Source organism: Aythya fuligula, chromosome 17 (genome assembly GCF_009819795.1).
Source record: "Aythya fuligula isolate bAytFul2 chromosome 17, bAytFul2.pri, whole genome shotgun sequence".
Lineage (NCBI taxonomy): Eukaryota > Metazoa > Chordata > Aves > Anseriformes > Anatidae > Aythya > Aythya fuligula.
Genome location: NC_045575.1, coordinates 3054685 through 3078133, shown reverse-complemented (window position 1 = coordinate 3078133; position 23449 = coordinate 3054685). Strand labels below are relative to the sequence as shown.

Here is a 23449-nt window from a genome sequence, read left to right as displayed (position 1 = left end):
TAAAAAACAAAACAAAACAAAACATCTGGGTATGTGTTCTCTCTGGAATTCTAGGGGCTTTAGACTTTCCAAAATATCAAGCTGAGTTATGCTTAATTGAAGAATATATGGGAAGAACAGAAAAGAACAGAACGCTGCTATCTTGGTGATTGAATTGGCATAAACTGTGACTGCTCCTTAATTAAATAAATTCACCAAATGGCTGTGTTTCAGTTAGTGAACACTTAGTTAATTGCATTCTGGTGTATGAGAGGCCTGAAACCCTTTTTTTTCTTTAATGAAGAACCTAAGTGTTTATATTATTGCTGTCTGATGGAAAAAGTATACATGTACAAGCAAATTCAAAGCATTTTTTCTTTTTCACCTCCCTTGTGTTTTATTCACACTCAAGGTTTCATCAAATTGTATTCCATGTCTGAAAAGTAGGAAGGTTCATTAGCTTTGTTATTTCAAACATCCATTGTAGATGAAAGAATATAGTTTTTAATGTTATTAAACTGAAGAACAGGCAAATTTAATTTTTGATGAAAGAAGCATATGAGGTACATGATGTAGATTTTGTGAGCTGCTTGGCCTTTTTGTTGTAATGATTCCTTGAAATAAGTCATTAATCACAGGTGGAAACCACTACTCTTACACATTTTTGTGAAACAACATTTGCATAGAACAGGAAGGCTGAGAACCACAGTTTTACTAAATCGTTCTGTAGTGTTTTTGTAGGTAACCTGATAACCTCTTGTAGGATAGAGGTGAAACTACAAGATAAATGAGCATGCTGTGAAGCAAACAGTGTCTAGGTACACCAAAGAACACCTTAAGATAGCTGTCAAAATGGAATGAAATCCTTGCTGATTTATTTTTCTGAGAATTTTACTCCTTATTGAAGGTGAAAATTCCAGTGAAAAGATACCTGTAAATAATGCTTCTGCAAGGACCTGGTGTATTAGGATTATATCACTTGTTTGTAGTCTTTGCTAGTAATTGTACTATTTTTGTAGTCTCTAATTGTAGAGAATAAGGAACTTTAAAATGTCATATGTGCCAAAGCATTTGAGATTATGTAGATAGATGTACTTAGCACTAGCTTGAGAATTCTAAAGGGGTTTTTCTTGCCTATTAATGAGCCTTCATTAGTGCTCTACTTTTAGAATGTGATCTTGGGTTTTGCAGAAATCTTGTACTCAAATTTAGTTACTGGTATTCTAGTTTAGAGACTGGAACAATTAGCTAATTCTGTGTAGTTGATCTCATTCTGTCCATTAATCATGTGCTCTGCACGCTAGAAGTAAAAATCACAAAGCCAAAACCTGAAGTTCAGGCTGTGTCAAATCTGTGATGTAAGCTCCCAGAAGTGAAGCAATTCTTAGGGGAGGCAAGAAGCTGTTGCCATCCAGTTGTATTTTACAGCACTGACACATCTGCCAGTGCTAGTCTCTGGGTTGGGTAAGGACAGAGTGATTGCTTGAAATCCTGACAGCTGTTTGACGTTTAAATCACAGATGTCATTAACAGGTTCTTAATTCCTGCCTGCTTTATGATAGGCAAGATACAGAAGTGATATAAGGGGATGGGATTTCTTCAAATCTAAAGCCTTTACATAGACTTGGGGATGAGGTAAAAGGCTTAATTTACTGGAATCGAAAAGTATCATGCATCAATGATGTGGCTAGGAATTATCTAAATAATATATGTTCTGTAGCAAGCGACTTGCCAGTGCTTTCTATGATGTGCTGATAACTAAAATACTGGCAGTATTTAGAATTCCGATTTCCAGATCTTGAAAATCTAAGAACTGTGAAGCAGAGATAATGAAAAGAACTGAGGACTGCTGGCCAATATAAATGTTTTTCTCTAATTGAGGTGCTTTTTCCTTTTCTGTTACTGCTGATTATGGAGAGATTTTTGATTAACTAGGGATTTTTTTTCTTCAATAACTGTCTTATTAGGCCTGGGTTTTTTGTTTTGTTTTATTTTTGTAGTGATTCTTTTCTTCTATCCTTACTTTTCAGAAGCTCAGTGATGTGGAAACTGATCTGTCGAAGATAGAGGCAAGGAATATTTTTTATCCAGCAAACCCTATTTCTTCATTCAGACCTCAGCTGTAAGGAAATCTCAAAGGCTACGTTGTACTGTTGTGGTTTCAAGTTACACAGGTATATTGTAGCCAAATATAAATAAATAAATAAATAAATAATCTAAATTAATGCAGACTCCAGGGGTTTTAAATTTAGTGGCCTTAGGTGGGATTAAATTTAGTACATTGGTACAACTTTATGTAGTACCCAGTAAAAAGCAATTACACTGCAGTCACTTTTGCAGTAGTTTCTTCATAGAAAGGATTCAGTGTGAGCTTAAGGAATTACTCCCTTAGCAGTCGTGTTCCTGTACTGCCCGTTTTGCCTGGGTAGTGGTTTGAAAAGTAATCCTGTAACAAGATTCCTGAAATTCCCTCAGAAATATTCACACTCCTCTCCCATCCTGTTTTTTTTTTTTTTTTTTTTTTTTAATTTTACTTTTTATCTGCTTGCTTTGTGGCCCCACAAAAGGCTGCTTGGTTCAAGGATATTGAGGAGGAGGGGGCTGGGAACTGTGTTGCTGTTGAATTGCTGTGTAGGAGCTTTGCCTAAGGCCCTGCTGATAATTAACAGGTTTGTGACGGTCCAGTGACCAGATCTTGGAGGGAAGGATGACAAGATAGGAAGAATAATGGTGTGGTGGTGTGGAAAGGGAGAGAACTGGGCAGCTGCTGCTGCTCCTGCAGTTCTGCTTGTTTTCAGAACTGGCAGACTGGTTAAGATGTCATTTGGAAGCTGGTCAGGAGGAGGCAGAGAGTACACAGAGCTGGGTGTTTGGGTGCAGAAAAAGAAGGGTGTATTCTGATGCAAACACAGCTTGGTGAAAAATAAACTGTTCATGTGGGGGATTTCACTGTAACAATGTCCAATATCTTTGTATTAAGGAAGACTATTTGGCTAGTCCACATCGATTGCTGTTGATGACAGCAAAACAGAAGGAATGATCTATGTTTTCACTTGCTGTCTCGAGCCTTGCGCATACTTAGCTAACATTAATGCTAATGGCTGTTTAATACTCTATATGGAATGTGCAGGGGAAGCTTTCACCATGGCGGGTCACTGACAGATGTTTACATTGTAAAAGCCTCCATTTCAAACAGCTTCCCTGCACCCAACCAGCTCCCGGGAGAGGCAAAGCGCTTTGTAAGTTTGGAGATCAGTTTCCTCTTCCTTCTTTCTCTGTCTGCTTATCAAAATGTTGATGCATGCAGATGGTTTGGGGATCTACCAACAGCAGTATAATTCCTGACAGACAGGTTTTAAAAAGGATTGGGTTTTGTACATCTGTCCCTTCACAGGCAGTACCGTTTCTTAAAGGACAATAGATGACATCTGCTGAACTGGCTGTCCTGCTTGTGTCCTGGCTACATTATATTTAACCAGTGCGTGGCCTGGCAGGAAACAGTGACCTCGCATTCTGAAATTTTACCTTTGATCACTTCAACTTGCTTCTTTTTAGCTGTCAGCTGTCTGTTTTAGAGCACAGTGAGCCTCAGAATGCTTGTCTAGAGGAAAAAGAGGGGAAAAAAGCCCACATCCTGAGACTTGGACTTGACAATTTCTAAAATATTCACAGAGAACAGAAAATCCAATTACATCAAAGTCGCCTGACGGGCAGGCAGCAGCACACGATGCTCAGCTAACGAGGGGTTTTGGTGGCTTGGAACATCTCCCGGTTGGGCTCCCTGAGCTGGGAGGGTTTAGCAGTTGGCAGAGGTGAGATCTGTACGCTGGCATCTGATCCAAGAGCTTGGGTCAATCTGGCGGCACAAAAGACTTCGTTCCTGTGTTGGCTGGAGAGACAGCACACTGCTTGTGCATTGCTGTAAAGGTCACTAAGATGCCAGCACTTTCCCCGAACTATTTATCAGATTTCTGTTGTTCTGCTTTTTGCCTAATGTTTATTATCTAATATATTGTGTTCTCCCTCGATGTGTAGTATGGTTTGAAGAGCTGAAGCTGGTAACTTGGCTTCATCTTGTTGGATACTGAGCGGTTTTCCAGGAAACTTCAGCATGATGACATCAGTAGAGCAAGAACAGCAGCATGCAGATATGAATCTTCTTTACCCTGGTTGGTCTGGGTAAGCTGCAGTCCATATGGTTCTTGGAATAAACGTTTGCAAAGCCTGTCTGCTGGGAAGGCAGCGAGTATCTGCAGTCAGTGACTGAGGAGCTTTTCTGCCTTGGAATATTTGATGGGCTGGTAGCCAGTGATGCTGCAGGCAGACCAAATTGGCAGATAGCCTAACCTCAGGTTTTGGTTTTTGGTTTTCCTCCTTAGGTCCACAGTGGAACCAAGAAGGAGGCAACGTTTGCGTGGACTGAGCGGGCTGTCAGTCTGGTGGACCTGAGTGATCTGGAATGCAGGCGACTTCCAAACTGGCCCAGGTCATGCAGTTCGTGCCTTCTGTAAGTTCAGTTGTCTCATCTGCTGAAATATCTGTTTAATGAGGGGAAAATCTGGCATTATTCTGAAAAATAGTCCTTCCTATGTTAGCATAAATTCAAGCTGACCTGGATAACTGCTGGATTCTGGTGCTGCTGCTGATTGTTGCAAGAGGAGAAGCTGTGTATGGAGGTGGACTTTAATGTTTCCTCAGCTCGCTAGGACAGCTTTTAATAGGCAGGCAGGAAGGTGGCTCCAGCTAACCACTGTTCTGCAGAGGATGTCACGCAGCAGCTCAGACAATTAGATAAGGCTGCAGGATTCTGTTGAATGTTCACTTCCCTAACCAAAATGTTGGGCTCTAAGAAGTTTTAAGGACCTTCCACCCAGTAACACTCCATCCCTGGAAATACCTGAGTTTTTGCAAAAGGGGCTGAACTCTTCCCATGCTGTGCTTCGATTTCAGCTTTTGTTCTTGCTGCCTCTATGGTCTGAAAAGAGCGAATAGGAGGCAGGTTGGTTTGATCTCCCTTTGTGCTGTGATCTACCATCCGTGCCATCAATCCAGAGGTTTTACATGGCGGAAGGAAGAACGTGCACCATCTGGCCTTACTTGGGTTTCGAGACACACACAGGGGCTAACCTCACTTGCTGCTGGGCTCTTGGCCTTGGGAAGGAAATTCCCAAAGCTCCTGGGCATGGCCTGAAGGGAAACGTTGCCTGCTGTGGGTGAGGCTGCTCTTCATCTCCCCTGCCCTGAGGGAAGGGAAAAGCGTGTGTCCTATTTCTAACCCTGGATTAGCCCTAGTGCCAGCCCCGTGATGGCTGCATTTTCACTAGGATGCTAGGGAGAGGAATTGAGTGGTTCTGTGGGACGTTGCCAGTGGGGCTTTCACTGAGATGGAAGTGTCCTGATGAGGACTTCAAAGACAAATGGCAGCTGGTGAGGGGAGGAGGCGAGCTCTTAATCCCATTATGCTGTAAAAGCAGGGCAACAGCAACTCCATTTTGTGAAAGGCCGGATGGTGTTAAGTCTTTCAGTGTACATCTGTCAGAAAAAAAGCCCTCGTGCTTCGGGCTGAGGACTGCCTAATGAGCGTGTGGAACCTGATTAGCACAGGAAGAGCTAAATGCTGAACTGGTCTTACCAGTGCAGCTCCGAGCGCACGCAGAAAGGCAGCGTAAGGTGTCAGAGCAGTTCCAGGAAGAAAAGAGAAGTGTCGCAGGGAGTCTGTGTGCTCCGGGGTCAGCGTCAACTGGAGAAAGGAATTTTCCAGGACTATAGGTGCTTGAATTTTACTTCAGCACTTTTATTATCTCTGCCCCTCAACCCAAACTAAGGGAACATCTCGTTCCCCACTGCTGTGGGCAGCCACCAGCAGTACTCGCCTTCCTCTGTTTGTTCCATGCGCTGATACAGATCTAGTGCTGCGCAGTGTACACAGTCATTCTTTGGGCTAGTTTTGGCACGTTACGTGCAGCTTTTTGCTGTTTTATTGCGGAATCTGATTGACACAACGCTGGGATGTCGGTGGAAATGTCTGCAGTGTCGCTCTGGGAGATTCCGTAATTCCGCAAGGCAGAGAACTTGTTAAAGCAGGCTCGGGGTGCTTTGGGAGCTTGGCCTTGTTTTCTGAGAGGCCAGCTGTGGTTTGCAGGCATCGTCTGATGGGCTGGAGACTGAGTCAATGCTGCACCCATTTCCTTCTGGTTTTCTTTTTGGTCCATGAAACGCCTGGGAGCTGTGTTGAAGAGCAGCACGGTTTTGGCAAGCAGTCCGCACCCAGTCAGTGCTGCCTGGCAGAGGCTGAGATTTCCAGCACCTGCCGGTTGTTTGTGAGCACGGGGGGGTGGATTCTCGTGTTAGCAGTTCAGCAAAGGTACAAAGCCTCGTGGTGGATGTCCTGAGAAACAGCGAGTTTGTTCTTCCAGGAGCGGAAAGGACGCACATTGGGGTGAGCTCAGGGGTGGTGGGAGCTTTTTCTTTTGTGCCCCTGTTTTGCTTGGTGAAGGTTGGTCTCAAACCTCGACTGAAGGTCTCTGCTCGTGCTCAAGTCCTGCAGGAGGGCAATGATAAGAGAAACTGACTTTTAAGTTACAAATTCTGTCTGGGGTGTCGTGCCTCACTGAATGCAGGGCAGGGCAGGAACAGGCGCGAGACCAAAGCGTCGCTGTTTTGCAATCACAATGCGCTGGAGCTGTGTGACTTGGTTCTGGATGCATGAGCTGGTTGCAGCTTGATTGTTAGCCTCTGATGTTATCTCACCCCAATAGTAAAGCAGTGTTCTTTGCCTGCCTCGGTAGGAAAAATTGACTCTGCCACCTGCAAAAATAGCATGGGTTTATAGCAGCCCAGGCTTATCAGGTCTGGGGATTTTGTTGTTGTTTCTGAAGTCTATTTCAGTTGATTATGGCAGCTCAGTCTCGGAGAAACACTGAGCTGGACATGCCAAGCAGCTCTTGGAGGCTGGCCATTGCTGAAGAGCAAGAGTAGAGAATTTTACTTCTCTTAAAGCTGGTGATGTCAGCAAAATCCTGTGTTATTCCTAGGATTATGTGCAAGTGGGAGTTCGTACTGCCTCCAAAAGATCTAATTAAAAGGGAAGTTTCTGGGTGCTCTCATGATTTTGCGCATTCCCTTCAAGCTGCTCCAGGAGGCTGATGAAGATAACTCTTACCATATGAATTCAGGTCCCTCTGTCTCTATTTAAACACACAGCAGGGGCCTTGACCTTGTTAGGCAGACAGCTGAGCCTGCTAAACCCATGTCAGAAGGCTTCTGAGCACTCCGAGCTTGGTGACTACTGATCTTGCAGGGTTTCTTCAGCAGCAGTAGAGCTGACCTACATTTTCCACCTCAGCCCCTGGTCGCCGCTCTCGATGCTGCCCCACTTAGCTTAGAGCTTTCTGTGCAGCGTCCCACGGGCTTTGCAGAGCCTCACCTCTGGGCTGCAGTTAACTGCTTCTGAGGTGTCTGTGGCTGATAGCAGAACCTGAGGCCATGACTGCAGTTAGATTGGTTCCCTTCGGTATTGATTGTGCATCTTTGGTTTGGGCATCGAATGACAGCAGCGGGCTTGTGTTAGATTGCTGGGGACAGAAGTCAGCCGGTGGTGGGGAAGGTGTGTGGTGCTCTGGTGGAGTTTGGTTTAGAGCAGCTGAATCGTTGGGGATGAAATGTTCTAAAACTGTCTTCAGGTGCTCAGGGCTCTGCAGGCTGAGCAGAGGGTGGGATGCTCTTCTTCATTCTGTGGCTTCTGTGGGCTCGGCCCGTAGATTTTCCTGAGGCTCTTTTTCAGAGCTGAGGTTGTGAAACAAATGAGCTTTCTCCTCTACCAAGTGCTTTCCTCATTTCTCACCCACCAGCCTGGGGGTGGCTGTGGGTTCGGATCTTACGCAGTCACATTCACCTGGCTGAGGAGACGGGGCTGTTTTCTGCCCCGTCCTGGAGCTTGATGTAATTTGCCCATAATTCCTGAGGGTGCCAGGAACCATTTCTCTTCCTTCCACAGCTGTCAGAGTGGGGCCCATCCATGCGGTGCTTTGGAGGCAGGGCTGTGCAGCGAGGTGAGGAGGAGGAGGGGGGCGATGAAGCTGTTTATCTCAGCATCTCTTACCCCACATGCTCTCGCACTTGAGTACCTAGCAACCCACTGAGCTTCACAAAGTTTTCTCTGTGTGGCTGTACTCCAGAAGTGCTGCTTGCAGTTCATTTGGGGACTAGTTATGCTTGCAGATCATAACTAAAAAAAAAAATGTTTAAAGCTAAGTTAAGGGTTTGGTCTCAGTTCACTCCCCAGTGCTGTGCTGTCAACACAGAAATGCCGAAACCATCCTCGCACCATGGCAGCAGTACGGAGTGGAAGCTGAAGCTGTTTTCTGAACAATGAATTAATTGTCAACAGCACCGATACCAAACGTACAGACTGGCAAGTATTTACAAAAGTAGAAAAGAAGGCATCAGCTCAGCTGGGCAGCAGGAGTAGCTTTTACAAGCTGTTGCTACACTGTGTGTGTGTGTTCTGAGAAACTGGACTTCAGCTGCCTGTAGTTGATAAAGACAGCTTTGTTTTTCTCACCATTTCCTGAACACCAGCCTAGAGATGTTTGCTAATGGGGCAGTTTCTTCCCAAATGGGCTGAACAAATGATTTTAATTGTTTAGCTCAGGTGTCTGCACAGTGTAATGGACAGCTGCTGTTTGTTGGCCTGTGCTGGGAGCAGCTCTGGGAGGTTATTTGGTGACAGTGCTGTTGGTGTGCGCAGGAGCCGGTCTATAAATAAGGTGGAGGGAAGAGCTGCAGCTGCAGATAAAAGCTGTGCTGAACTCGGTTCTGACAGCCTTGGCCCAGAGGTTAGGAGCAGAGCTCAGCTTGCTGGGAACAACACTACCATAGTAGGAAGCAGCCTTCTCCTCCAGCCCTATGTATTAATGCAGCGCCGACCATCATATAGCAGAGCTCAGCCACGGAATTCGGCTCTAGTATTTTTAAACCTCGTGCTGTTGTGTTTGAAGGGGCTCAGACATGTCACCTAATTTGGGTAACGCTGTTTGCTGGCGCTGTGCTGGTATCATGGGCTAGTTGGAGAGGCATTACAGTTAATTTAAAACGCATTACTCCCCTTTGAAGTTGGCTGAAGTTGCAGAGTTAGAGAGGCTCTGCTTGTGCCCTTACTTCCCTCCTCTTACTCCAAACAAAACGTGGTTTATGGGAGTCAGAGCAGAGCATTACAGGACACTTGGCTAACCCAGCTTTTACCCTTCGGAGTGCTTTAGCCTTGCCTAACGCTGTAACGAGGGCTCTGATGCTGTGACCTGGAGGGAACTGCACTGCTGCAGCATGCTTACCAGCAGAATTGCCTAAGTCTTGAGGAAGGGAATAAGCCATGACTAACAAAAGCAGCTGTAAGCAAGCTGGTCGTGGCTTGTAGCAAATGTAACTCTTGGTTTATCTTCCTTCTGCCTATGGAAGGTGGAAGGGGCCAGCAGCTACTGAGGGCTGGGGCAATTTAGGAAATAGAAAAGGACAAAAAATAGAGATGTAGTTGGGAAAGAAATGTTTATTTTAAGTTTCTCAGAGGGATTTACAAACAATGGAGCATTTTAAAAAAAATTGAGTGATCAAAGTACTTGACAGTGTCCCTTAAACACACACACAAGCCCCTGGACAGAGGAAGTCACACCAGCGAGGAGGTCAATACTGCTGGAAGAGCAGCTGGCATCTGCATAGTTCTAGAAGGAAAGATTGCAATGCTGTTGGTGCAAATATGTGTCATCCTGGCATTAATATAAGAGCACGCTGAAGTATGTACGCATGTACCTGCGGAAAACAAAGTGCATAAAATAACACACAAAGTATGTATTGTAGAATAAATTTATTTACCTGATACAAATGAAACTAGGTGTGATGCTTCTTACTGTCAGCATGTAAATAGACAACTGATCTTATTTACAACTTCTAAAGGTCATACATGCAGTTGTGGTAACTGGCTAAATCATTTGCTGCTTTCTAAATAAATGCATCACAATATTTTGTATTGCACCAACATCTGTCTTACTGCCTTAGATTTAAATAAGTTACATTACAGTGCAAAACAGGTTGATTTGCACACATGATAAAAAAATCCAAAGGTATGAATTGGAGGCTTACAGTTTAACATTCATCTGTAATCTTTTCAATGAGTTTTATAAATAGGATAGCATTGTACATAAGCTGTTATAGAGTAGTATGTTTGGATGATACAATACAGAGATTTGTCTACAACCGAAGGCATGCAGTTTTGATATTGTACATTTTATAAACTGACATTTTACATACAGGAATATGGAAAATTGGCTGACAGCTCGGCGATTCTTGTTCAAAGATAAACAAACTCTTCTCCATGCTGCACAGAACCCAAACTTCTCTGGAGAGAGTTTCCAATTCTGTAACTATATTGCACATTTGTACATCTGAAGTCCTAATGGTACCACACATTTCTTCCACAGAGAACACAATGAGTTTTGTTTTTAGGGAAAGCAAAGAATCTTTACACATGATACATGCAGAAGTTTTGGTAGATGTGTTGCTAAAAACACATGCACGCAACAAAACAACCTTACATTTCTGCAAAATTGTTTAGGAAGCGATTACTCCAGTATTGCTGAAAAGGAAAGAAAGAAAAGGAAACAGTTAATAAAAGGATGAATGCAAAGTATCATTGTAAAAGCAAGACTAAGATCAACAGTGACAGAAGAAAGAATGTTAAGTCTGATAACAACTGCTCTGTCATTGAAGGGACACTCTCAGGTTACTTTGTTCTTAAAGCCCAGGACACTCTGGATTATGTCTCAGCTCTTCTGAATTCAGCAGAGCTCCCTTTATCATCAAAGTCAGCACCTTCTCCAGAAGACCATAAATGAAGATGAATTGAGGTATGTCTGGATAGCGTTTGCATTTCTTTGCCTGACTAGTGGTAAATAGTAAAAAGTAAAGGGAGACTCGTCTGTCTTTCAGCTTCTTATAGTACCCAGTTTGAGCTATTTTTTCCCCTTTAAAATAAATAATCTTGAAGAGTGTTCTTTTAATCGAGGCATTATAGTGCAAGTTTGGCCCTGAAGTGACCTAACAATGTCCCTTTTTTAAGTTACGCAGCTTATTCTGGGAAGCAGTAGGAAAGCTCCGAAGAAGTCGTTAAACTACACAGATTAATGCGTAGGCAAAGGGTAGAGTACAGTATAACTACTGGACTTTACCCCTAAAATACAGCGTAAGGTTAGCCTTGGGTCTGGAAAAAGTGTACTCTGATTGCCTAGAACTAAAGGGTGGCTCTTCAAAACACTGCTTAACACTAAAATTTAGGCTCTCCTGCTAGGATTTGAGAACGCATAATATTAATGTAATTAAGGATGTAATTAGCAGAGATTAGGGAAACAGTTAATGGTTAGAAGTGCAAGAAGGTAAACAAGACAGGTGCAAGAGACAGACAATTTTGTATCAGTTTTTACCTCCCTTCATCTCAGCAAATTTAACCATCTTTAAGCAGTTTACCACATATATTCTGTGCATCAGCTGTGTTCTTCGAACAGTGACAGAGGACTGCTGTACTGCATTTTATCATCAGATTAAGAACTCATTTTCTTACCATGAGCTTTCTCCAGAACGGCCTCTCTACAACCATCAGCTTTGCAGCACTGTGAGAGACTGGGATGTATTTTTCTGCAGCTTCTTTCATACTGATTTATTTGCGGTAATGCTTTGAGAAACCAACCATGGACTAATTTTAGTGCCTGGATACAGGCAAGAAGGAGCAGCTTGAGTTGTGCAGCTCAAAACCAGTACTTTGAATCACTGCCATTTGAAAGCTGAGAGCACCTGGGGCATGACAAAGATAAAAGCCCTTGTTTCCATGTTGCTGGCATGACTGCAGCTGCCTGACCATCCTCTTTGCTCTGCTTTGGACCAGCCCACAGAACACTGAATTCAGGAGGCACTGCTGTCATAGCAAAACCCACTGGTTTCCCAGCATAAGCTGGGATCCCTCCTGGTGTTTCTTACATATGGTACCATCAGTCACAATCAATGTTAATCTTACACACCACTCACATGCTAGAAAACAAGCAAGGTGTGAGGAATTCAGAAGACCAGAGAGATGAAGCTCAGTGAGATGAGAGCAAAGGGAAACAAAAGGTATGAAGTTATCTTCTAAAGTTGAGATGGGAAATAAAACCTGAAAGCCCACAGCAGAGCAATTTTAGTGCTGGGTGCTTGACCACAGGGGAAGAAGCACATGGTAAGTCTTAATGTTTGGCCAGTCCAGACCACACCAGGCTGGCCTGCATCTTATAGTGGCAACACCTGGAGAACAGAAGTACTGAAGTATAACAGAAGTTGCCACTGAACCAGCAATAATGAAGTACTGATCATAGGGAACCCTACTGCTCCATTTCTGCAAAGAGGTCTAGACAGCAAGACCAGGAGACATCTAAAAATAATAAAGAAAAGCAAGGTAGGTTAAGATTGCTTGGGCTCTTTAAGCATACCCTACAAAACCAGGCTCCTGAGGTTGCAGAAGCAGTCAGGAGGGATAAATGCCACTCCATTCACCCAACCAACAGCCTAGCTTTCAAAGGTAAACTCCAAGAAACAGAAGGCTCCTACTGCAAGTGAGACCCTGAGATAACTGATACAAGTGAGCCCTCAGCAAGATTTGTCTTCAACACGCACAACTGAGTGTGCCAGACAAAGATTCAACAGAACGTGTCAAAAGACTGAATTTTAATTCATCCATTTTCCCCTGCAGTGTCTTAGAGATAAGGAGAAAGGTGTTGTATGCAAGAATTATTTTGTGTAATAGACAGGAAAAGAACTGTACAAGAATTGCTCTCAACTACTGCGACATACATGGCTTAGAAAAGCACAGCAACATGGGTGCTCTGGAGGTTTACACAGAGCCATTGCTCAAAGATTCAGTGGCTATTCCTGCCCCCTTGAAAAAAAAATCTGGCCACAATTCTATTGTTTCCAACAAATGACAATGGACTTGGATATATTTTGATCTCAAGGAATTCTAAATTACATGACCTGTAAGTTTCCTGTTTGAAGGAACAGGAGCAAGCCTTAAAATGCTCAGTTAGTATTCAGACAGCATCTGACTGGTGCTGGCCATCGGTTTTGTGGTATGCAAAACATCCAGGTTGGCAAAGACAGGTTCCTTCTTACATAGAGGGCATTCAAGTGAGTTCAGCGCTTACAGTTCTACAAAAAACCTCTTACATCATTTCTATCTCCCCCTACCTGAGTCACTTCTGCATCAGTTAAAGTATATCAATGTTTACATAAACAGGGAGTATTCGCAATGCAGTGGACTTTCAAATCAGGTCTGTATTCTGAGGCTGGCATGTATATCTGAAAGCTTGAAACCTAAAGGATTAATCTGTGCTCACTGGATTCCAGCTGGCTCTAAAAGAGCAGAGAGGAAAATGGTAGTTAAAAGCTACGAGGAGTAAGAAAGCTGTTTGAATTTGGTTATTAAAGCAGATTTCGAGCCAACACAAGATAACACAGCACCTGCTACTCAACAAAGGCATTATGACCCTCGTACAATTTTCAAAGACTATCCTGTGAAGCCAAGACTGTTCTTTTGTCTTTTTGTATGACCACTGTTCAAAGTGTTTCCATTCATTGGAAACAATAAGCTGCTTTTGCAAAGAGGAGCAGAGAAGCACCTGCACATTGAGCACTGTGTGGATTATTCCTAGAGAAGGGCTGGTGTGCTCAGAGGAGGACAAAACCTCAGAGTAAACCAGCACCTGACCATGAGTACTAGTGTTCTGCACACTAAACATTCATATAAACACCTGTCATTGTCTTAAGTTACAGATTTATCCAATTTTATCTTGAACTTAAGACAAAGCTGTAGGATCTTGGGGGTACACTAAGGCTCCTGGCTGCTCTAAAACAAGCTCTAAAATGCACTAAAACAAAAGCAAGCGCTTTACCTTCAGAATCAGTAATTTCAGCTTCACACCATAGAATGAGAGTCTAAAGTGGTGATAATAATGTAGCACAGCAGAATTTGACAAAACACAGCATGGGAATGAAGGAAATTACTATTTATTCTTCAACATGTATACAGCATACGCTATTTTACAGCAAGTCACCACTGGCATGGTGAAATGGAAGAGAAATACTCACTTTAGTCGATGAAAGTTGGAAGGCATTGGAGAAAAACACCACAGTTAGGACTGTTAATGACTTACACGTTGTTGATACAGGACTGAATTTGAAAACATGCTTTAACATTTACCGTAATAATGAAGGTGGTTAGTGCCACATTAAAATAAAAATAGTTCTATACAATATGTTCAATTTGGTCATGTGCTATTTACAGATTTTACAAAACACACACACGAGCTTGTTACTTCAAGTCAGGCTAACAACAGGCCAGCAGAGTAACTCCATGTATACAACTTAGCATTAGTGCCCTAAGTGTAGGAAATCCAATTTCTAGCTATGCAGTGCAAGTTATTTTTCCAGGTCTCATTACAAGTTTTGATCTTAAAGGGGGAAGAAAAAAAAAAAGATCTGACACATGTAAGTAAGGTATTAAAACTCAACTTAAACCCTCTTTTGGAATTAAAACAGGCTGTGTTGGTTAAAAAGGCTTGGTTTAGATTTAAGTAGACAGAAGAAAACCTCCCTATCCCTGCATCATGGGCAACACTGGCAAAATAAGGTCTGTTACAATAAAAATACAATAGACACTTAAATAAATAATCTTTAAAAAAAACTGTGTGTTGAGAATATGGAAGAACCCCAGGAGGCTGCACCTGGAATGATATTTTCTGCACGAGCAAGATTAGGCATACCTCATACAGAAACTGGTGTAAACAAGGACAGTCAAGAACCAAGAGCAAGGGAGCAGGAAGAGGGGATACAGAAGAAATCCTGACCAAGGTAGCAGTACTCTCTACCCAGTGCAGAAAGTTCGGCTTATGAAAAAAATAAAACCTGACTGTATGACAAATTAAGTTGGGATGATCATGCAGAAGACAAACAGTTACATGCTTTTTTTCTTTTTTTTTTTTTTTTTTTTTAGTTTCAGACAACACACATTCATTCCCTAAAATCTGCTGCCAATTTAGTTTGATAGTGTCCGCTGGCTCAAAAAAATTTACTTTTTTTTTTTACATGATGAATAGACTATTGAACAGAACACTGTACATGCTTTTCATCTACAAAAAAATTGCATAAAATAGTGTTAGTTCTCTGTACATGTCAATGGACACTTTAACTGTGTATAAAAGAGGAATATATTGCCCCCACTGAAGTCAGAAAAAGCAAAAAACCAAAATCTAGAGTATGAAACCTCCATCACCGGCAAATATGTTCATGTGAAAATTCAGCAGAAATAGACAGTTGCTCTAAACAATAAAAAAATTGATTAAGTTAAACTTTTTCTTTCAATGTAAAACTGTCACCATGTCAGTCAAGACCAGAACATATCACTAAAGTTAGTGTCTGTGCTGTAAAGCCAGATAACCAAGGGCATAGTAATGAACACAAACGGCCAGGAAACTCCTTCGGTGCATGCTGACAAAGAACACGGTTTGGTGGCAGGCCGCACACTATCTTTACCAGGTTCCAGGTAGTTACGGGCCACGTATTTAAGTGTTTCATCCAGCAGAATGACAGGTAGTGAGATTTTCAATACCATCAGCCATTGCGTCACATTCAGAGGTGTGATCTGGAAGATAATCTGAAAGAAAAGCCAAGTATTACACCTCTGCTCCTCCTCCACCCCTTGCCTCAAGCTCCCGACAAGTTTTTGCTCCATCTCCAAGCTCAGGGATGGGGATATAGAACACTTACTGGCAGCGGTTCCACGTAAAGGATAAGGAAGTGGAGTGACATGGACAAGCAGATAGCGCCCACCAGCCAGATATTCTCCCACGGGGGCATCCTCATTAAGGACTGGTTTTCTGACAGACTGCAACAGAAACACAGTACGTGTGTGTATGTACAAGATACCAATAGGAAATTCAGTAAATCAGAAGTGATCTGGAAAGAGCAGCAAGGCAAGCCCCAGTTATCCCAGTCATGAAGGAAAGGACACCAAAGCATGGTTTAAGTAAGTTACAACTTTAGATTACCCTGGAAGACTGCTTCACAGAGTGACCACAGTTCAGTCTCACGTTTGTTTTTGAAAACTTTTGTGCATTCTGCCCATTCCTGACCTAATCTACTTTTTTTTTTTTTTTTTGCTAAGACCCTGACATCCTCTCCACAGGTGTGGAGAGAGAATAGAATGCTGGGTACAACAGTGTGAGACAGAATCCTCCTGTCTGTCAGCTGCTGGGGCCCTATTTCTCCCTCCCCATTTCCTCCAAAGGTCAGTTGTAGACTGGAAATATAGAGGAGGTCATGTACTTGTACCTTCTTCATGCTTATTCTTTAAATCCACTCCAGATTCAATCTGCAGAGGAGTCTGAGATACAGAACACCAAATGTAGAGCAGTACCTCACTATGTAGGACTACCACAGCACACTTAATTTTAAAAACCAACTTTAAAGTGACCTCTAAGCTATTTGAAGAAAATACCCTTGACATTGTGCTACTTAGTGGTTTCCATTTATAATAACATTAATTGGCTAAACCCACACTCCCTTTGGGCAGGAAAAATTATTTTCCGTATCTTCAACATTCTTATTTTAGTTCTCCTTGATAATCACATGGGAAGGATAATCTGATTAATTAAGCTCAGATTAAAAGTAACGGAAAATATGTCAGTTGCTTATGCTTAGTAAAGTGCCAGAATGAACTGACAGAATTAAAAATACACCTTATGATAAGGGATCTCAATTGTTATCTGAGAGTCATTTTGTTTGCACTGCCAGGATTTGGAAAGGAAGTATGACTCATTATTCGTTGAGCTGTCCACACACTCTGAACCAAGCTGCATAGAAGGTGGGATTTTGGATAAGCTACGCAAAAGCTTTGCTTTCTGATGTGGAGATACGAACCTGTTGAGAGCATTGCACATCTCTATGGTGACAAGTACAGAAAGAGCCATCGTCATTGGATACGGAGACTCAAACACCACACAGTCGACACCAGAGAAGTCAGGGTTGTCCTCTTTGCACTGCAGAAAATGGCTCTAGAACAGAAAAACGTGAACTCATTTCTACAGCTCGTTAACTTTTTAAATGTAAAATAGGCTATTAGAAAGTAATTAGTATCAGAAAAAATTTCAAATATGAATCCTACAAGCACCACACTACAGGAGAGACAAGTGTCTAATATGACACTACAAGCACCAAAAAAACAAAAAGCTTTTGCCAGCTTCAGAAAAATTTGTTAGTCTTTTATTTACAAGACACCCCTCAGTCCCCCGAATTGTTTAGCAGCTCAGGTATGCCACCTTTGAGCTTGATCACAATTGATTAGTCTTTAAAATAAGTTTTACTTTAACAAATCCAAAAGAATATCTCATTACATAAATCTTTTTAAAAATAAGCTACTGTTTTTCTACAGTCATTTCAAGAAAAAAAAAAATGTATAAAAGGAATGTGCCCCTTTCCCCGGAGAAACTAAGCAGAGCACATACCAGCTGATAAAAGGTAACCCTTGGACCACCATCAGCAGCAATAAACCACCAAGCAGCAGCACCCACTGTGGCAGCACCAACATAACCTTGAGGAAAACAAAATTTTTTTCAGTGTTGTGAACTTTATGCAAGAGAAGATCTCACTTGCCACACCTGAACTTCTACTTCGAAACCTCCAAGTACTGAAAAAAAATAGACTAATTTATCTAAAAGATATATCTAGAATCTAATTAAAAGTTTCCGATGAAGTGGTAGATGTCTTACTGATGTTATGCAACTATAACTTTTTCTGCCTCTGTTGTTAGCAATGAACAGAAAAAGTTACCGCTTTACCATTCTATCATGGCATTGCCTGCAAATACACAGAACAGTGAATCTCAAAATAGAATACCAATTCTACAGATCATCTATTGCTAGTTTTCAGAACTTGAGCAAAAGTTAGACACTGATTTCAAAGTGGGCCTCAAAAAATCTACATGCTGTAGTTAAGAGAAATAAGAAAGCTCTTACTACTTACATCCAATAGCTAGGTAACGGAAGAATAGCCATCCACTGATCAGTGGCTCTTTAGGGTTGCGGGGTGGCTTATTCATGATATCAAGATCAGGAGGATTAAAGCCCAGAGCAGTAGCAGGGAGACCATCCGTCACAAGGTTTACCCATAACAGTTGGACAGGAATTAGAGCTTCAGGAAAACCCAGGGCAGCAGTCAAGAAGATACTATAAGAAAACCCACCAATTATAAGCTTATTTTTGTGAACGCAAATAAGTTCTTTAATGCTTAAGATTAAAGTATCCTTTCTGTTCTCTCACATGGAGTTATCCATTTTGTATCACAAACAGCATTGAAGTTCTTAATGCTTTAAAATATACAAAAAAATAGGGCAAGACAAATGCTGTATTATATTCTGCTCAGGGAGAAAGTATGCTTTGATGTAAGCAACAGTTAGGAGATCAATATTTACATTCTGTGGCACTGGGGCAACATTTCTCCCCAGGACATGTACGAGACTTTCTTCTGTAACTTGAGGTTTAAGTTACAGAAACATTTAAATTGGATCTGTGGCTATGTTATCTGAAATAACAGATCTTATAAGATTTTGTCCTCTAATTTTTACAATTAAGTTCCACAGAGAAGCATTCCAAACACAGAAGTAACTAAAGCATCTTAGCCACCTACTGAGTTAGAGTATTATATGCAACGCAACGCTCAGCTTTTGTGCTATGCTAAAGTTCTCCAGTAAATGCTACTGACCCTGGAAGTATACAGACCTCATTCCACACAGTCACAATGAGCTACTACCTGGAGAACAGAACCTGTTTCTCTGGTTTTAGTGAGAAATACTGGAAGTAAATAAATAATAGACTCCATCATCACTACTCTAGCCCAAAGAAAACACCTGAAACTTACCACACAACTTCTCCAACATTGGAAGAGATCAAGTAACGGATGAACTGCTTCATGTTGTTATAAATTGCACGTCCTTCTTCCACAGCAGCTACGATAGTCGAGAAATTATCATCTGCTAAAACCATTTCAGAAGCAGTTTTAGCCACTGCAGTACCAGAACCCATAGCAATCCCGATTTCTGCTTTCTTCAACGCAGGGGCATCATTGACACCATCACCAGTCTAAAACAAGAATTTAAAGTTGAAGAAGAGCAGACACTTTTATATAGGACAAGAAAAGAATTTCACATCGCGTCTGGTATTTTAGATCAAATCACTTAAGCACAGAACTATTATGAGATGGAGTTCAGGAAAAAGCTGAAGTCCTGAACAAGGCATCAGTCTGACAGGGCATAATTTAGGTTTAAACACAGTATCTGCCTTTCAAATCAAGTAAAAAGTTCAATTCCTCACCATAGCTGTAATCTCGTCAAAAGACTGAAGAAACTCCACAATTTTAGACTTGTGGGAAGGCTCCACACGAGCAAAGCAACGGGCATGGTGGCAAGCATCTCTTTGGGCAGCAAGTGAGAGCTCATCAAATTCACGGCCAGTAAAGGCTTTTGTAGACACATCTTCATCTTCCACAAAGATACCAATGCGTCGGCAAATAGCTACTGCTGTGCCTTTATTATCACCAGTGATCATAATAACTCTAATACCAGCTTGTTTACACAGCTTTATAGACGAAGCTACTTCAATTCTTGGGGGATCCAGCATACCCACGCAGCCAACGAAGGTCAAATTGGTCTGAAACAATACAGCACTGAGTTTTAGCACAAAAACCTGTAGACATCTGACATTAGCAAAACAATCATTTTTATTTGCATGCTAAACATACATCACAGTGTAGTGACCTTTGTGTTTACTCCCATTCCCAATATTCTATATTGAGCAACTGGACACTGAAGCCTATGTCAACTTGATGTTTAGCCAAAGCCAGTGTATTATGCGTGATATGCTTGTTTTCATTCTGGAAGGATTACCTGTTTTGTTATGCTAAATTTTCACAGCACTTTAGGTCTGACACTTAATTCAGAGAGTGGGAGAACCAAAATGTCACACATCTATACGCATATTGACAAGTACGAGGAGGTGAGGCAGCATTTGGTGCTTTCGGAATCACATTGCTACGTGGTACCCCATGCATGAGAGGCACATGGGAGGACATAGTTAATTCCGAGAGCACAAGCATACACTGAAACGGGATCCTACATTTTTAAGTCTTGCCTCAAATATGTTCATTTCATTATCTGTGATCTAATTGTTACCCTTGCAAATTCAACTTACAGTCAAGTTTTTCTTTTTCATGATCAGAGCCAGCAGCACAGTGCACAAACCAAAACTCACCAACTGCTATCACGCCCCCCAACACTCCACCCCAGCCCAAGTCCTTGATACAGATTTCATTGGAAAATTACAGAGTAGCTAAAATGATAATTATGGACAGATTTTTCGCAGACAACAGTATGGAGGAGGGGAAGTAAACCCGATCCTCAGAGCACAAAATGGTAGTGAGGTTTCATCATAAAATCCCCAGAGGTCTTCGCAGTTGAGCAGTGTCAAACTAAAAATCATTGAAGCCGAAACCACAATGCACTTTTGGGAAGGTTTTTCAGTCTCTGAAACAGTTTATGCCGTTATGACCTTCAGGACTGTATGCATATATGCAAAACAGTATAACTTGTAGGTGGCTTTCTAGCTGATTTCTCCTGCTTTTAGCCAAGTGACAGCATGTATAACCAGCCATCAAGAACAAATGCACATTTTGCTTTTAAACCCAAAATTAACTGGTGAAAGAAAAAGGTAGACAGTTACCAGAAACCACAGAATTACCAGACAGTATCCTTTGAATTTCTTCAAAGCTACATACAATCTGTTCTATAAACTGATAATTCCCTCCATAGATGTGGCTAATTGTGTCTGACATCAAAAACACCCAGTAAGACATTCTCAGCATTAACTACCTCAAGAAAAGGGTCAAACATAAGGAGTCACCATTCCCCAGTTTGGGAGAGGAAGAAATGTTAAAAGGACATTTAACTAAAATTACCTCGTAGTTAATGAAGTTTGAGGAGTCCTCAAGATTCATTTCTTCTTTTCTAGGTGGATTGTCATGGGTTGCCAGAGCCAAGCAACGCAATGTGTCTCTACCAGTTCCCCACTCTCTAATAACAGACATTATTTTCTGCTTAATTCCTGGGGTCAATGCTACTTTAGCATTTCCAACACGGACATGCGTACATCTGTCAATTACACCTTCAGGAGCACCCTTGCAGAGGCAAAAAAAAGAAGAAATCTTAGTTAAAAAATTCCTTTCCAACACAGCATTTGCTTACACTAACAAAGTTCTTCATGTCCAAGCAGTTTGGCCACAGTTTCTAACGTTACTGTGTCTTTGCAGCCATTCCATAACTGCACTTCTCTAGCATGGAACCTACCTTAACAAACATCTTACTCATGGACGTGCGGCTTGGTTTGTTCGGTGTACAATAGACAGACATAGACTTTCTGTCTCTTGAGAATTCCAGAGTGAATTCTTTCTTCATAAGTTGTTTTATCACCTTTTAAGACAACAGCGTAACAATATGTTTTAGATAATATACGTACCAAAACTTACTCCCCAGTGAATTCCAGATAAAAGAGTACTGACCGAATTGCAAGCATTCGCACGTTCAATTCGAGAAAGTCCTTTCAAGTCTGTGTCAAATACATTCATCTTTTCAACCAGACAGGTAAGTGCCGTTTCTGTAGCTTCACCCACTTTTTCATATACTCCCTTAGCCTTTAGTTAACACAAAGCAAACAAACACAAGAGTTTACTTTAACCCTCAGCTGGAACCTACTGGAGACAAAGTTCAAGTTTCGCAATGGAAAAAAAATGCTTAACAAATCTTAATATGGCTTATGAAACAAGCAAAACTATTTTTAAAAAGCAACTTTGAGGAGTTTAATTTGTAGAAAATTTCAAGCCTTTCCTCTCAATACCAGCAGAGAATGACGTCAGTATTTTATCATGTAGTCAAGTCATTTTGAGATGTAGCAACCTTAAGGAGGCAAGGCAAAGCAAGAAAGCAGCAGTGCATTCTACACAGCAAGAGATCTCCAAGTTCCAGATTACACTTACTGCCTGGCTTAAGTTTCCTCAGTGTTCAACAAACAAGTCATTCCCAGAATTAATGCTTAAGAAGACCTAAATACTCTTCCTTGAATAGAAGGGGATTTACCACTGAAAGGTATTACATAGACAGATGAGAACAAACATTTATCCTCATTCTCACACTCCCCTCTGTTCCAGGATATTTCCAGGATATATACTTACTTCATTGTAGTCCAAAGAAGAATCATTGCAGAGCGCACAGATTGTTGCAAGTTCCACAAGGCCATCGTACTGGCTACATTTAATAAGTTTGTCATCTTTATGCCTTCCCAGAAGATGAAAAAGGGGGAAATTTACATTAGTTATTTAGAATTAGCATTTCAAGTTTCCCTTCTTTAAACCCACTACTGTATTGCCATTTAATACAATGCTTATTAAGGACTTGGAACTACAGAGTTCACCAGAGAATCCGGATACCTTTAAATAGATATGCAGTTATTAGACAATAAAAATAAATTTAAGTTTATCATATAAATTTCATAAAGGTGAAATCTGAATTTTAGATCAGACAAATGAACAGCACAACATTACCGATGAAATTACTACCTGAATTACAGAACCTTATCTCCTCCAGTGACAGTCATACAGCAACACAGAACAGAAATAAAGAGCTCAGTGAAAGAAGAATCTGAAATCAGTATTACAGCATGTATGACTTGGAGGGGAGTTCCAAGGAAAAGGATATTGCTGGACACATTAGGAGCTTAACTTCCTTAGTCTCACTGCACATTCTGCAGATTTACTGCTATGCATGAACTGGACAGGCAGTAGATTTGGTCTTTGTTATTTCTTAAAAATTAATCTGTGCTGTAGGCGAATCTCCTAAACCAATAAAAAGCTAGGTCATTTCACAACACAAATTCCACTAGCAAAAAAAAAAAAAAAATACTCTTTTTTGTATTTATATATACTTAATGATGAACATCTGAGCTCTTTAGGAAAGCAAAGGTACATTTTCCCGAAGTAATATACCCTTCAGGCATCACAAATAAAAGGAACTTCTTTGCTTCCACATTTAGAAATAGATAATAAATGAACTCATTTTCTGTAGCATTAGCACACTTCTAGAGTAAACATAAAGGAACCATAAAAAGTGCTCAATGCTGTTATTTTTACCAGAATCAGCAAGACAATTCTCTTGTACCATCTCTTATTAAAGCCCTCAAGGAGAAAAATGTCTGATAGAAAGAAATGGATCACTGCTCCATAAGAATGCTTAACACTGCCTATGACGTCTGATTATGTAAGCTTTTTGTTCAGCCTCTTGTAGTACTGCAAAAGAAATCCA

General features: G+C 41.4%; 1 protein-coding gene across 1 annotated transcript in view; it reads right to left on the bottom strand.

Moving 5' to 3' along the window:
• Nucleotides 1–9825: 9825 nt before the first annotated feature.
• The window catches only part of ATP2A2 (ATPase sarcoplasmic/endoplasmic reticulum Ca2+ transporting 2), a 44397-nt gene continuing 30773 nt past the window's right edge, over nucleotides 9826–23449 (bottom strand). The window contains exons 10-21 of the mRNA XM_032199123.1: nucleotides 22324–22426; nucleotides 21655–21786; nucleotides 21443–21565; nucleotides 21055–21273; nucleotides 19416–19751; nucleotides 18964–19184; nucleotides 18070–18272; nucleotides 17553–17638; nucleotides 16969–17102; nucleotides 15817–15934; nucleotides 14140–15703; nucleotides 9826–10606 (exon numbers count right to left, since the gene is read on the bottom strand). Coding sequence (XP_032055014.1) covers nucleotides 15434–15703; nucleotides 15817–15934; nucleotides 16969–17102; nucleotides 17553–17638; nucleotides 18070–18272; nucleotides 18964–19184; nucleotides 19416–19751; nucleotides 21055–21273; nucleotides 21443–21565; nucleotides 21655–21786; nucleotides 22324–22426 — 1945 coding nt within the window. The 3' untranslated portion in view covers nucleotides 9826–10606; nucleotides 14140–15433. The remainder of the gene's footprint in view (nucleotides 10607–14139; nucleotides 15704–15816; nucleotides 15935–16968; nucleotides 17103–17552; nucleotides 17639–18069; nucleotides 18273–18963; nucleotides 19185–19415; nucleotides 19752–21054; nucleotides 21274–21442; nucleotides 21566–21654; nucleotides 21787–22323; nucleotides 22427–23449) is intronic.